The sequence below is a fragment of the Ranitomeya variabilis genome, chromosome 7 (genome assembly GCF_051348905.1).
Source record: "Ranitomeya variabilis isolate aRanVar5 chromosome 7, aRanVar5.hap1, whole genome shotgun sequence".
Lineage (NCBI taxonomy): Eukaryota > Metazoa > Chordata > Amphibia > Anura > Dendrobatidae > Ranitomeya > Ranitomeya variabilis.
The window spans coordinates 180,114,438-180,130,070 of record NC_135238.1 but is presented as its reverse complement, the minus strand read 5'-3'; the positions used below and the strand labels follow the sequence as shown (position 1 = coordinate 180,130,070).

General features: G+C 43.9%; 1 protein-coding gene across 4 annotated transcripts in view; it reads right to left on the bottom strand.

The window, feature by feature from the left end:
* Nucleotides 1-15,633, bottom strand: part of C7H21orf58 (chromosome 7 C21orf58 homolog) — a 54,584-nt gene that overhangs the window by 3,311 nt on the left and 35,640 nt on the right. For all 4 annotated transcript variants that reach the window (XM_077272411.1, XM_077272410.1, XM_077272413.1 and 1 more), the window contains exons 4-7: nt 14,908-14,981; nt 13,978-14,160; nt 9,374-9,488; nt 1,603-1,739 (exon numbers count right to left, since the gene is read on the bottom strand). In XM_077272411.1, coding sequence (XP_077128526.1) covers nt 1,603-1,739; nt 9,374-9,488; nt 13,978-14,160; nt 14,908-14,981 — 509 coding nt within the window. The remainder of the gene's footprint in view (nt 1-1,602; nt 1,740-9,373; nt 9,489-13,977; nt 14,161-14,907; nt 14,982-15,633) is intronic.

The following is a 15,633-nucleotide window of genomic DNA, read 5'->3' as shown; positions in this document are numbered from 1 at the left end:
GGGCACAGTTATAAAGAGCTCAGCATTCAGAGAACTGCCAGATCTGCAGCAGAGAAAACTGGGATTGTATCAATATTAAAGCAAGCAGCTCAATAAGTGACACATCACTGAAGTCAGAGTCTCTGCGATTACTTCATGCTACTCTCAGATTACATAGAAAAACCTGCTGACAGATTCCATTTTTGTTTAAGAAGTTTTTTATTGAAGGGTATAATATTCATGTACACAAACTATGCAATACATAGATCAATGTATTAAAATGCAATACAACATCTCTTGGGCATCATATAATTAAAACATGTAAATTTGCGACAGATTCCATTTTAATGGAACCTGTCGTGGAAACTAATGTTAGTGACCTGCACATATCAGATTAATCTGCAGGCTAAAAAAAAAAAAAAAACACTTTACCTGCAAGTAACAAATACTTTGTCAGTTAGGCATCCTGTAAAATAACAAAAACTGCTACATTGTAAATAAGAATATAAATCACTAATGTCCAAATATAACATGGGGCACTTCAACTACACTACAAACACAGTCCCATACTATTCTTAATGGGGCAAAGAAGAGATCCCACAAGTACCATATAAAATCATATTTATTAGTAAATAATTAAAATGAAACAATAGATAAATCCAACCAATACATAAGATACCATATAGGGAACGCCACGAAACAACAGAAATATGGGTATACCTATGTGTGTACAGCAACCTTCTGCATGCAACATCAGCTAGAAGATGACAACGTGTATCCTAGTCAACAACATGCTGACACTATACCCACTATATATGACAGAGAAACTGGGCGGCATAGATGTCAATACTCAAAATCCTAAACCATAGGAATTGTAATAAATACTAGAGCTTTCTCTGACAATAAATGTATGCCACAATGGGCATAGTATACAGGGCCCAATAGTCTCAATAGGAGTAGGTGAGTAAACAATCAAAGATGTATAATATTACCTGCCGCACAGTTTCTCCCGGGCGTCCCTTCACCCCGACGCGCGTTTCGCCGCCAGCTTCTTCCGGGGGCGCCCCCGGAAGAAGCTGGCGGTGAAACGCGCGTCGGGGTGAAGGGACGCCCGGGAGAAACTGTGCGGCAGGTAATATTATACATCTTTGATTGTTTACTCACCTACTCCTATTGAGACTATTGGGCCCTGTATACTATGCCCATTGTGGCATACATTTATTGTCAGAGAAAGCTCTAGTATTTATTACAATTCCTATGGTTTAGGATTTTGAGTATTGACATCTATGCCGCCCAGTTTCTCTGTCATATATAGTGGGTATAGTGTCAGCATGTTGTTGACTAGGATACACGTTGTCATCTTCTAGCTGATGTTGCATGCAGAAGGTTGCTGTACACACATAGGTATACCCATATTTCTGTTGTTTCGTGGCGTTCCCTATATGGTATCTTATGTATTGGTTGGATTTATCTATTGTTTCATTTTAATTATTTACTAATAAATATGATTTTATATGGTACTTGTGGGATCTCTTCTTTGCCCCATTAAGAATAGTATGGGACTGTGTTTGTAGTGTTGTTGTATTGTAAGAATATAGAAATATAGAAAAGGCAAAAGCGTACTTGTGTCTGAGGTGGCACTGGTGGGGCATTACCAGCAGCTTGTGACAAGGCCATGGGGGGCAGTGCTTTTAGCATCATGTTCTGCATAATGATCTGGTGCATCTGGGCATTCTGCATAAGCATCATTTCTACCATATCTGTAAGAAGAAAAGGCGATTCTAGACAAATACAGCTAGCCAGGAGTATGATTGGGTAGTTTGGAAATAGGCTTAACGCAGATCAGTCATTACATTTCACAACTCAAACTATATATATTATTAAATAGATTTCTGAGACCTGACAAAACTGGTGTGCTCACTATGAAAATCCAGGTTCAAAATGTCTGTACAATCCTAGTATTAATATTACTTGGACTCAAGACATGGGTCCCAAATAAAGAGTGAGAAATAAAGAGTGCAAGTGGATTCAATCTCTACCTGCCCAGCCTGATTGACAGCTGCAGCTTGTACTGAGCACTATGACATTTTAGTAGCAGCAGGGAGGAGGCACACTGAGGAGTTTGCTTAATCAGGCTAAGGCCGGTGTCACACTCAGCGTATGTAAATATGGTCCGTTTTTTACGGCCGTAATACGCAGAAATGTTCCCAAAATAGTGATCCGTATGTCATCCGTAGGCAGGGTGTTGCAGTGTATTTTGCGCATGGCATCCTCCGTATGTAATCCGTATGGCATCCATACTGCGATATTTTCTCGCAGGCTTGCAAAACCGACATCTAATGGATTTATGTGCTCAAATGTTCGTAAAAACATATATACAGTATATATATATATATATATATATATATATATATATATATATATATATATATATATATATATACATACAGTACAGACCAAAAGTTTGGACACACCTTCTCATTTAAAGATTTTTCTGTATTTTCATGACTATGAAAATTGTACATTCACACTGAAGGCATCAAAACTATGAATTAACACATGAGGAATTATATACTTAACAAAAAAGTGTGCAACAACTGAAATTATGTCTTATATTCTAGGTTCTTCAAAGTAGCCACCTTTTGCTTTGATGACTGCTTTGCACACTCTTGGCATTCTCTTGATGAGCTTCAAGAGGTAGTCACCTGGAATGGTTTTCACTTCACAGGTGTGCCCTGTCAGGTTTAATAAGTGGGATTTCTTGCCTTATAAATGGTGTTGGGAGCATCAGTTGTGTTGTGCAGAAGTCTGGTGGATACACAGCTGAACAGCTGATAGTCCTACTGAATAGACTGTTAGAATTTGTATTATGGCAAGAAAAAAGCAGCTAAGTAAAGAAAAACGAGTGGCCATCATTACTTTAAAAAATGAAGGTCAGTCAGTCTGTAAAATTGGGAAAACTGTCCCCAAGTGCAGTGGCAAAAACCATCAAGTGCTACAAAGAAACTGGCTCACATGAGGACCGCCCCAGGAAAGGAAGACCAAGAGTCACCTCTGCTTCAGAGGACAAGTTCTATCCGAGTCACCAGCCCCAGAAATCGCAGGTTAACAGCAGCTCAGATTAGAGACCAGGTCAATGCCACACAGAGTTCCAGCAGCAGACACATCTCTACAACAACTGTTAAGAGGAGACTTTGTGAAGCAGGCCTTCATGGTAAAATAGCTGCTAGGAAACCACTACAAAGGACAGGCAACAAGCAGAAGAGACTTGTTTGGCCTAAAGAACACAAGGAATGGACATTAGACCAGTGGAGATCTGTGCTTTGGTCTGATGAGTCCAAATTTGAGATCTTTGGTTCCAACCACCGTGTCTTTGTGCGACGCAGAAAAGGTGAACGGATGGACTCTACATGCCTGGTTCCCACTGTGAAGCGCTGAAGGAGGTTTGATGGTGTGGGGGTGCTTTGCTGGTGACACTGTTGGGGATTTATTCAAAATAAAGGCATACTGAACCAGCATGGCTACCAGAGCATCTTGCAGCGGCATGCTATTCCATCCGGTTTGCGTTTAGTTGGACCATCATTTATTTTTCAACAGGACAATGACCCCAAACACACCTCCAGACTGTGTAAGGGCTATTTGACTAAGAAGGAGAGTGATGGGGTGCTACGCCAGATGACCTGGCCTCCACAGTCACCAGGCCTGAACGCTGAGCGCAGAGTGAAGGCAAAAGGGCCCACAAGTGCTAAGCATCTCTGGGAACTCCTTCAAGATTGTTGGAAGACCATTCCCGGTGACTACCTCTTGAAGTTCATCAAGAGAATAGCAAGAGTGTGCAAAGCAGTTATCAAAGCAAAAGGTGGCTACTTTGAAGAACCTAAAATATAAGACATAATTTCAGTTGTTTCACACTTTTTTGTTAAGTATATAATTCCAGATGCGTTAATTCATAGTTTTGATGCCTTCAGTGTGAATGTACAATTTTCATAGTCATGAAAATACAGAAAAATCTTTAAATGAGAAGCTGTGTCCAAACTTTTGGTCTGTACTGTATATGTCATTGAGACACACATATATATACGGTATATATATATATATATATATATATATATATATATATATATATATATATATACTGTATTTATATTTAATTCAGCGCAAGATATGTGAAAAGCCGGTAATTCAATTGCCGGCTTTTCATTTCTCCTTCCCAAACCCGACAGGATATGAGACATGGTTTACATACAGTAAACCATCTCATATCCCTTTTTTTTTTTGCATATTCCACACTTCTAATGTTAGTAGTGTGTATGTGCAAAATTTGGGCGCTGTAGCTTGTAAAATAAAGGGTTAAATCGCGGAAAAAAATGGCGTGGGCTCCCGCACAATTTTCTCCGCCAGAGTGGTAAAGCCAGTGGCTGAGAGCAGATATTAATAGCCTAGAGAGGGTCCATGGTTATTGGCCCCACCTGGCTAAAGACATCTGCCCCCAGCCACCCCAGAAAAGGCACATCTAGAAGATGCGCCTATTCTGCCACTTGGCCACTCTCTTCCCATTCCCGTGTAGCGGTGGGAAATGGGGTAATGAAGGGTTAATGTCACCTTGCTATTGTAAGGTGACATTAAGCCAGATTAATAATGGAGAGGCATCAACTATGACACAGTATCCATTATTAATCAAATAGTACGAAATGGTTAATAAAACACACACACACATTATTACAAAGTCCTTTAATGAAATAAAGACACAGGGTGTTGTAATATTTTATTATTCTCTTAATCCAGCTGAAGACCCTCGTTCTGGAGCAAAGTAAAAATAAAAAATCAACAATATCTCATACCTTCCGATGATCAGTCACGTTCCACGAAGTAAATCCATCTGAAGGGGTTAAATCATTTTACAGCCAGGAGCTCTGCTAAAGCAGCGCTCGTGCCTGTAAAACCCCCGGGGAATGAATGGAAAGCGGGGTGACCTGTAGTTAACCTTGAGTTGCGGTGATGCGCCCTCTGCTGGATGTCCTCATATGAAGTCGAGCGTGGGAACTTTTCCAAGGCTCCAGTTCATGAGGACATCCAGCAGAGGGCGCATCACCGCGACTCAAGGTAGCTACAGGTCACCCTGCTTTCCATTCAGTACCCGGGGTTTTACAGGCAGGAGCGAGTGCTTTAGCAGAGCTCCTGGCTGTAAAATGATTTAACCCCTTCAGATGGATTTACTTCGTGGGACGTGACTGATCATCGGAAGGTATGAGATATTGTTGATTTTTTATTTTTACTTTGTTCCAGAACGAGGGTCTTCAGCTGGATTAAGAGAATAATAAAATATTACAACAACCTGTGTCTTTATTTCATTAAAGGACTTTGTAATAATGTGTGTGTTTTATTAACCATTTCTTACTATTGGATTAATAATGGATAGGTGTCATAATTGACGCCTCTCCATTATTAATCTGGCTTAATGTCACCTTACAATAGCAAGGTGACATTAACCCTTCATTACCCCATATCCCACCGCTACACGGGAATGGGAAGAGAGAGGCCAAGTGCCAGAATAGGCGCATCTTCCAGATGTGCCTTTTCTGGGGTGGCTGGGGGCAGATATTTGTAGCCAGGGGGGCCAATAACCATGGACCCTCTCTGGGCTATTAATATCTGCCCTCAGTCACTGGCTTTACCACTCTGGCGGAGAAAATTGCGCGGGAGCCCACGCCAATCTTTTCCGCGATTTAACCCTTTATTTTACAGCTACAGCGCCCAAATTTTTCACATACACACTACTAACATTAGTAGTGTGGAATATGCCAAAAAAAGGGGATATGAGATGGTTTACTGTATGTAAACCATGTCTCATATCCTGTCGGGTTTGTGAAGGAGAAATGAAAAGCCGGCAATTGAATTACTGGCTTTTCTATAGAACACTGCTGCGTATTTCTCGCAGGTCACACTGCTGGTCCGTGTGTAATCCGTATTTTTCTCGCCCCCATAGACTTTCATTGGTGATTTTTTTTTTGCGCAATACGGTGACAAACGCAGCATGCTGCGATTTTGTACGGCCGTAGAAGACCGTATAATACGGATCCGTAAAATACGGCTGATAGGAGCTGGGCCATAGAGAATCATTGGACCGTGTGTTATGCGTATTTTTCGGGTGTATTTTCTGCGCTCATACGTCCGTAAAACTCGCCAGTGTGACGCCGGCCTAAGAAGGGGGAGATTGAGGTGATACTTTCACAAATCATTCATAAGTCAAAAACAAAACAAGCCCTTATGTGGCTTTGTCAAAGAAAAAAAATTACAAAGGTTACAACTCATGGAAGATGAGGGAAGAGTTTAGACAAAGTTGAAAAAAGACATTCTCATCTTCAGGGACTGTTAGGCCACGTTCACATGTTCAGTAAGTTACATCAATATTTGTAAGCCAAAACCAGGAGTGGAACTATCAGAGGGAAAGTATAATAGAGACACATCACCACTTCTGTATTTATCACCCACTCCTGGTTATGACCTACAAATACTGACCGTGTGACTGTGGCCTTAAGGCCGGCGTCACACTCGGCGTAAGACAATACGGTCCGTATTTTACGGCTGTAATACGGCCGTAATACGGAGAAATGTTCCCGAAATAGTGATCCGTAGGCAGGGTGTGTCAGCGTATTTTGCGCATGGCATCATCCGTATGTAATCCGTATGGCATCCGTACTGCGATATTTTCTTGCAAGCTTGCAAAACCGACATCTAATGGATTTATGTGCTCAAATGTTCGGGAAAACATATATACAGTATATATATATATATATATATATGTCATTGAGACACATATATATATATATAGTCTGTATTTATATTTACTACAGCGCGATATCTGTGAAAAGCCGGTAATTCAATTGCCGGCTTTTAATTTCTCCTTCCCAAACCCGACAGGATATGAGACATGGTTTACATACAGTAAACCATCTCATATCCCCATTTTTTGGGCATATTCCACACTACTAATGTTAGTAGTGTGTGTATGCAAAATTTGGGCGCTGTAGCTGCTAAAATAAAGGGTTAAATGGAGGAAAAAATTGGCGTGGGCTCCCGCGCAATTTTCTCCGCCAGAGCGGTAAAGCCAGTGACGGACGGCAGATATTTATAGCCTAGAGAGGGTCCATGGTTATTGCCCCCCCCCCCCGTGGCTAAAAACATCTGCCCCCAGCCACCCCACAAAAGGCACATCTGGAAGATGCGCCTATTCTGGCACTTGGCCACTCTCTTCCCACTCCCTTTAGCGCTGGGATATGGGGTAATGAAGGGTTAATGCCACCTTGCTATTGTAAGGTGACATTAAGCCAGATTAATAATGGAGAGGCGTCAATTATGACACCTATCCATTATTAATCCAATTGTTTGAAAGGGTTAAAAAACACACACACACATGATTTAAAAGTATTTTAATGAAATAAACACAGCGGTTGATTTAATATTTTATTGCTCTCTCAATCCATTTGCAGACCCTCGCTTGGCAAAACAATAAACCCACAATATACATACCTTCTGCTGACCTGTCACGTCCCACGTGGTAATCCATCTGAAGGGGTTAAAATAATTTACAAGCAGGAGCCCTGCAAATGCAGCTGTGCTCGTGCTTGTAATTCCCCGGCGAATGAAGGAAATGTAGGTCATTGACCTACATTTCCTTCAGTCGCGGTGATGTGCCCCCTGGTGGATGTCCTCATATGACCTGGAGCGTGGGAAAAAGTTCCCAGGCTGCAGTTCATGAGAACATCCAGCAGGGGTGCATCACCGCGACTGAAGGAAATGTAGGTCAATGACTTGGTTTTCTTGGCTGTGTGCTTTTGGTCGTTGTCTTGTTGGAAGATGAAATGACGACCCATCTTAAGATCCTTGATGGAGGAGTGGAGGTTCTTGGCCAAAATCTCCAGGTAGGCCGTGCTATCCATCTTCCCATGGATGCGGACCAGATGGCCAGGCCCCTTGGCTGAGAAACAGCCCCACAGCATGATGCTGCCACCACCATGCTTGACTGTAGGGATGGTATTCTTGGGGTCGTATGCAGTGCCATCCAGTCTCCAAACGTCACGTGTGTGGTTGGCACCAAAGATCTCGATCTTGGTCTCATCAGACCAGAGAACCTTGAACCAGTCAGTCTCAGAGTCCTCCAAGTGATCATGAGCAAACTGTAGACGAGCCTTGACATGACGCTTTGAAAGTAAAGGTACCTTACGGGCTCGTCTGGAACGGAGACCATTGCGGTGGAGTACATTACTTATGGTATTGACTGAAACCAATGTCCCCACTGCCATGAGATCTTCCTGGAGCTCCTTCCTTGTTGTCCTTGGGTTAGCCTTGACTCTTCGGACAAGCCTGGCCTCGGCACGGGAGGAAACTTTCAAAGGCTGTCCAGGCCGTGGAAGGCTAACAGTAGTTCCATAAGCCTTCCACTTCCGGAAGATGCTCCCAACAGTGGAGACAGGTAGGCCCAACTCCTTGGAAAGGGTTTTGTACCCCTTGCCAGCCTTGTGACCCTCCACGATCTTGTCTCTGATGGCCTTGGAATGCTCCTTTGTCTTTCCCATGTTGACCATGTTTGAGTGCTGTTCACAAGTTTGGGGAGGGTCTTAAATAGTCAGAAAAGGCTGGAAAAAGATAATTAATCCAAACATGTGAAGCTCATTGTTCTTTGTGCCTGAACTACTTCTTAATACTTTAGGGGAACCAAACATAATTCTGGTGGGTTGAGGGGTTGAATAATAAATGACCCTCTGAAAAGACTTTTCACAATTTAAAAAAAATAAATAAACAAAGAAATAACATTCTTTTTTGCTGCAGTGCATTTCACACTTCCAGGCTGATCTACAGTCCAAATGTCAGAATGCCAAGTTAATTCCAAATGTGTAAACCTGCTAAATCTGCAGGGGGTTGAATACTACTTGTAGGCACTGTACACACTACTAACATTAGTAGTGTGGAATATGCAAAAAAAAAGGGGATATGAGATGGTTTACTGTATGTAAACCATGTCTCATATCCTGTCGGGTTTAGGCAGGAGAAATGAAAAGCCGGCAATTGAATTACCGACTTTTCACTAACACCGCTGCGTATTTCTCGCAAGTCACACTGCTGGTCCGTGTGGAATCCGTATTTTTCTCGCCCCCATAGACTTTCATTGGCGATTTTTTTGCGCAATACGCTGACAAACGCAGCATGCTGCGATTTTCTGCGGCCGTAGAACGCCGTATATTACGGATCCGTAATATACGGCTGATAGGACGAGACCCATTGAGAAGCATTGTGCCGTATGTTATGCGAGTTTTACGCACGTAGTTTCTGCGCTCTTACGTCCGTAAAACTCGCATGTGTGACGGCGGCCTAAGGCGTATAGCCAATGTATTACCTTCTTTAATACTCCCTGAGCGTGGCGGCTGGTAGGCTTGTGGAGGAGGAATCTGAGTAATCAGTGGTTGCTGTGGAGGTAGCTGCTGAATTATAGTGGCTGGCTGCTGGGGTAACTGAAAATAAAATAATTTTTAAAGTTATAAATGTTATTTACAATCAAGTCCATAAGTGGCATTGAAGCAAGTTTCTCAAAATAACAGTACTGTTAAATATTGCACCACTGGTATTATACTGTGTAAGGCCCACTTCACACGTCAGGGTCTCCTGTACGTGTGGTGAAAGTTTTCACACTTACTGAAGAAACTACGGCCAAGTTCACATTTGCGTATATGTGCGCAACATATCATCTGCATGCGTTAGACGCAGCGATATTTATCCCCATCAGCTTGCACATGACGGCAAAAAAACCGCTGCATGTGTTTGTATGCGTTTTTTGCGTTGTTTATGCGCATGCTTTCGATATTTCCAGGAGGGCGTGTCTCAATCGGTTCCTGGACATGCGCATTCCAAAGTACGCAAGGGCATAGAACGCATGTCCTTGCGTACGTATGCGTTCCCATAGATAGTAATGCGTTTTTTTAATGCACTAATCTGCATGCCTGCGCATATTTGACAAAGTTTTGACGCCTCAAAAAATGAAACCTGTTGCGTTCGCCGCGCCCAGCCGCACACTGTGAAACGACGCATGAGTACGTAAAAGCATGCAAACACATGTCCATGCGTACACCATGTTAAATATATGTACGCATGACGCATGCGGATCTATGCGGATCAAACGCTGCTCACAAAGATGCAAATGTGAAACCAGCCTAACACACTTAGGTCGGGGTCACACTTGCAACTGCAAACTCGCGTGAGTCTCTCGCATCAATACCCAGCACTGCCGCCGGCACTCGGGACAGGAGTGTACGGCTGCATGTATTTCTATGTAGCCGCATACTCCGGTCCCGAGTTCCAGCGGCAGTGCCGGGTATTGAGGCGCCAGTTTCTCGCTTTGCAGTCGCAAGTGTGAACCCAGCCTTAGACCAATTCAAATCTATAGGTCTGTGTACATCAGTGTGTTCACACAGACTATGCATCCGTGTGCAAAACAAGTAGACATATCAATTTTTTGCTGCCAGCACGGGCCGCAATACGTTCCGCACACATGCACACTGATGACATCTGTGTGTCACCATCAGTGTGACTCGTACCAGCATCTGGGAAAAAAGCAGTACAGTTAGCTCTGTTCCCAGGCGACGGGTACTGAATCCACCTCTCACCATCATTGCTTGGTCTCCCTGCGCTCAGCGCTACCAGGCAACACTGATTAGAGTCGGAGTCAGCATCCATCTTCTGAGAATAGCACACATTACATAAATATTTTTGTTTTAAAATGGCGTGGGGTGCCCCTTATTTTCCCCAACCTACAGAGGGCTGAGGGCTGGTGTTATTATTATGGGAAGGGGCCAATAGCCATAAAAGAGTCTCAGCCTATTAATAACAGCTCACAGCTGTTTGTATAGCCTTTACTGGTTATTAAAAAGGTGGACCCAAAAAAAATTATGTGGTGTCACCCCTACTTTTATTAACCAGCAAAAGACTAAAAGAGAAAGCTGTGGGCTGAGAATAATAGGCTGAGATAGGGCCATGGATATTGGCCCCCTGCCAGACTAATAACACCAGCCATCAGATGATGTGTCCGGTACGGGTGATGAAAACTGTGTGGTGACGTGTGATGCCATTTAATAGAAGGTGAAATTCTATAATTATAGATATATGTGAGAAGTGATATGTAAGTGCAGCGCCCCAGAGACCTGGTTGTTGCAGTAACATCGCTCCGCCGCTAAGGGGGGCTATGGTACGTCTGATGGCACTGAAGGAGTTCACCTGACCAGGTATCACAGACATCAATACACTTCACAGTCTGGCCTCCAGGGGGAGCTAAGGGCGCTATGTATTAGGCCACTCCTCGCAGTCTGGTAAAACTGGGGGTTAGATAGGAAGTTAGGAAGAAGCTGACTGGGGATTGACCAGGCAACATCCTGTGGGAGAGGGTGTTGCGGGGAGAGACTCAGGGGGGTCCCTGTTATGATCTGGTGGCCTAGGAGCAGCATAAGACGTACTCTGGAGAAGTTGGTACCTGTACTGACCGTGGACCCTGAACTCAACACCGCAACTAGAAGTAGCCGTGGGATGTTCCTGACACTCCCTAGACACCTCGTCACAGCCGGAGGACTAAATACCCCTAAAGATAGAAACGGAAAACTATCTTGCCTCAGAGAAAATCCCCAAAGGATAGACAGCCCCCCACAAATATTGACTGTGAGAGGAGAGGGAATAAACATACACAGACTGAAATCAGGATTTAGCAAACGAGGCCACTTCTAGCTAGATAGAAAGGATAGGACAGGGTACTATGCGGTCAGTATTAAAATACTAGCAAAATATCCACCACAGAGAATACAAAAACTCCACATCTAACTAAAGGTATGGAGGGTATATCTGCATCTCCAGAGATTCCAGCTTGGATGAGAAAGTCCTTATACAGACCAAGCTGGACAAGACAAAACATAGAAATGCACAGAACTATAAGGCCACTGCATATGGACTGCAAAAACAAAGCCAGGACTTATCTTTTGTTGCAATGAACAGCAAGCAGGAGAGACCAGACTGAGATGTGGATCCTCCAGGAACCATGGACGACTGGCACTAACTAAAGGATCTAGCCAGATTAAATAGCCCAGTCAGAATTGTTAATAAGTTGCAGCACCTGATAACTGCTGAAATCCAAAGAAGCAGCAGTACCACTTATAACCACCGGAGGGAGCCCAAGAGCAGAATTCACAACAGGTACCTGTCAGGGGTGGGATCCTGACAGAGGACTAGCGAACAGAACAGAACGTCACGGGACCGCGCCTGCACTTCATCGCGGCGGTACCCAAAGAAAGGAAAAGAAGCGAGGTTTATTGTGAAGAGTGAGAAACGAGATCAAAGCAACAAGGAGATAAGCCAGTAGGAGTCGTGCTGTAAGACCGAGGCAACATCCTACTGAGGCGCGTAGCCGGTGGCCGGAACGCCGAGGAAGTATTGAGCTCCAAGCATTACTTCAAACAGCGGCAGGACAGTCAGTTATAGGTGGGCTGTCTCACCTAAATCACCTAAGAAGACATAGGGGGCAACAGTGGGAGAGGGGCGACTCTAGGGTCCCGGAATAACTCCAGGCCTACCCGTCATACGGGTGCGTCCTATCCATATCATCTGGGGGACGGAGAAGAACATCAGAATCAGTTGTGAGGGAACATCAGAAACATACACGACAGTTGTGAGGACTATCCCGTGGTGCTCAGCAGGGAGGTACTACAACACACAGCGCTAGTTGGTAGGCACAGATTTCCACCTGCAAAGAGAACTCTGGAGGTGCCATCGGACCGGCCGGTCTCAGACAGCCCTGTTAACCGTACTCTGGATTGAGGATCTTGAAGTCTTCAGTAAAGAGGTAAAGAGACTGCAACCCTGTGTCCTCCTTATTCATCGCGACCTGCACCACACACCATCAACTGCTACTTTCATTGGACGCCCCTTTAGCAGGGTCACGGACCGGGTCTAGCCACTGTGACATCTCCAGGACCGAGACAGAGAGGCCCGGTACCGGGTACCCCACGGCCCTGCGACTGGGGGCCGCTCCATAAGCATATTGTACTCATAGCTCCAAATTGAGGCCAAATTTCAATAATGTAAACGCTGCAGGGTTTTTTTTGTGTGGAAATTCTACAGCTTTTTGCAAAGTGGATGTGATTTCCTGAAAAGTCATACCCTCTGTGTGTTTAAATGTGCTGTGAAATTGCATTGTTTCCTCCATAAAGGTCTATAAGAAACCTGAAAGGCGCATGTAAGCATTTGTATTTTAAGAGCTGCATTTCTGTACAAAAAAGCATAAAAAAACACTGCATAAAAAGGGGGGGACACAAAACCATAATAAAAATGCAAAAAAACAAAACAAAGCAGATTGATATTATTTTAATAATAATAATCTTTATAATATCGCAATCTAAATTACCTATCAGTATGTCTTTGGAATGTGGGAAGAAACCAGAGTGCCCAGAGGAAACACGCAAACACGGAGAGAACATACAAACTACTTGCAGATGTTGTCCTTGGTGGGGTTTGAACCTAGGGCGCTGATTGAACCTATTGACTCTACCGAGTCTCTTAAGGTTCTCATTTTTTATGGTATAGTAGGATATATAGACGTAATGAAGGGGCTCTTTGGTCCCTCTATATGACCCAGAACGGAGCGTTTATATTTTTTTTATAGAACTTGGTACATTTCCATTATGACATAAAACCCCTGTATTGCCTATTTGTTAGTCAATCCCCACATGTGTTGCAGCTGCCAAACAGCCGCGAGACATGCAGCCACTTGGGACTCGAACATACTATCCAAGCACGCCGAAGTCATTCAGTTGCTTTCTGAGCATGCTCAGATAACACCTTATCCCAGCACTTTCATTCATCACTAGTAAGGTATTGCAATATTATTATTTTTAATGTAATAAACTAAAAAATAAAAATAGAAGTGAACCAAAAAATGAGTCCTCTATGCTATATTTCAGAACATACCTGTTGCTGGATAATCCTTGGCGGTTCAGGTGGAGGTGGTGGAGGATAATAGCGCACAGGAGGTTCTGGAGGAGGCGCTGTGTGATACACATGTAAGGGGGGAACTTGATCTACATTAACTTTTTTCCTGCGTGTCCCTTCCCAGGTATGAGGCCGAGCTATCTCCTCTAAGAGCTGTTGCTCCTATGTTTAAAGGGTTAAGAGTCATAATAAGTGATATCTGTAATGGGACAATATATTAATGGGAGTCGATCAGCATAAAATGACTGTTCAAGCCAAGCAGAGGCGCTCAGTACATCCTTGCAAGACTTAATTGTTCACAAAAAAAGTGCACATTCCTGTCTACTGGTTTTCCCTCCATTGCCACTCGCCTCTGGTTCCTATAAGGGCTTGTGCACGCTGCGGATTCCATTGCAGAATTTTCCGCAGCGGATTTGATAAATCCGCAGTGCAAAACCGCTGCGGTTTTTACTGCGGATTTATCGCGGTTTCTATTGCGGTTTCCTCTGCGGGTTTACACCTGCAGATTTCTATTGGAGCAGGTGTAAACCCGCAGCAGAATCTGTACAAAGAATTGACATGCTGCGGAAAATAAACCGCTGTGTTTCCGCGCGTTTTTTCCCGCAGCATGTACACTGCGGATTTCATTTCCCATAGCTTTACATTGTACTGTAAACTCATGGGAAACCGCTGCGGATCCGCAGCAAAATCTGCAGCGTGTGCACATACCCTCAAGCCTGAACTGTCAATCAAGAAAGAGGAGGGCGCAGATAAATGCAAAACAAAAAGGTAGGAAGATGCACTGAACTGCTCAGCCACGCTAAGGTGGCACTAAGCGCCTGTGCTAGGTTTGAATAGTCTTTATTTGGCTGACAGACTCCCTTAAAATGTTTTACATTTTCATATAGTCCAGAGATTTAATTGACTTACTCGTAATTTGTGCAACAGATCCTTTCTCCGGCGCAGTGCGGACTGTAAAGCCTCCTCCTGACCATCATAGCTCCCTGAAAATAAAAAAAGCATGATCATAATATAATAAATCCTTCTTGATTTACTACATAAATGCCAGATGTTTTGCTCAAGAACTTCAACACATAGAATAAGGCTACTTTCACACTAGCGTCGTGCACTGCACGTCGCTATGCGTCGTTTTGAAGAAAAAACGCATCCTGCAAAAGTGTTTGCAGGATGCGTTTTTTCCTCATAGACTAGCATTAGCGACGCAGTGCAACACATTGCCACACGTCGCAACCGTCGTGCGACGGTTGCGTCGTGTTGCGTCGGTCCGTCGCCACCAAAAAACGTTGCATGTAACGTTTTTTGGTGCGTCGAGACCGTCTTTTCCGACCACACATGCGCAGCCAGAACTCCGCCCCACCTCCCCGCACCTCACAATGGGACAGCGGATGCGTTGAAAAACTGCATCCGCTGCCCCCCTTGTGCGGCGCTTGCACAGTATGCGTCGGTACGTCGCAACGTCGCATTGCGACGTGCGTCGTACGACGCTAGTGTGAAAGTAGCCTAACTGTTACAGCTAGTGAACACGACTAATTTTCTCGTACGAGTGCTATCCGTGGTTTTCACAGATAGCGCTCCTACCTATGATATTCTATGGGACTATGCACATATTCCATCTTTTTCTTCTGACCAAATGGT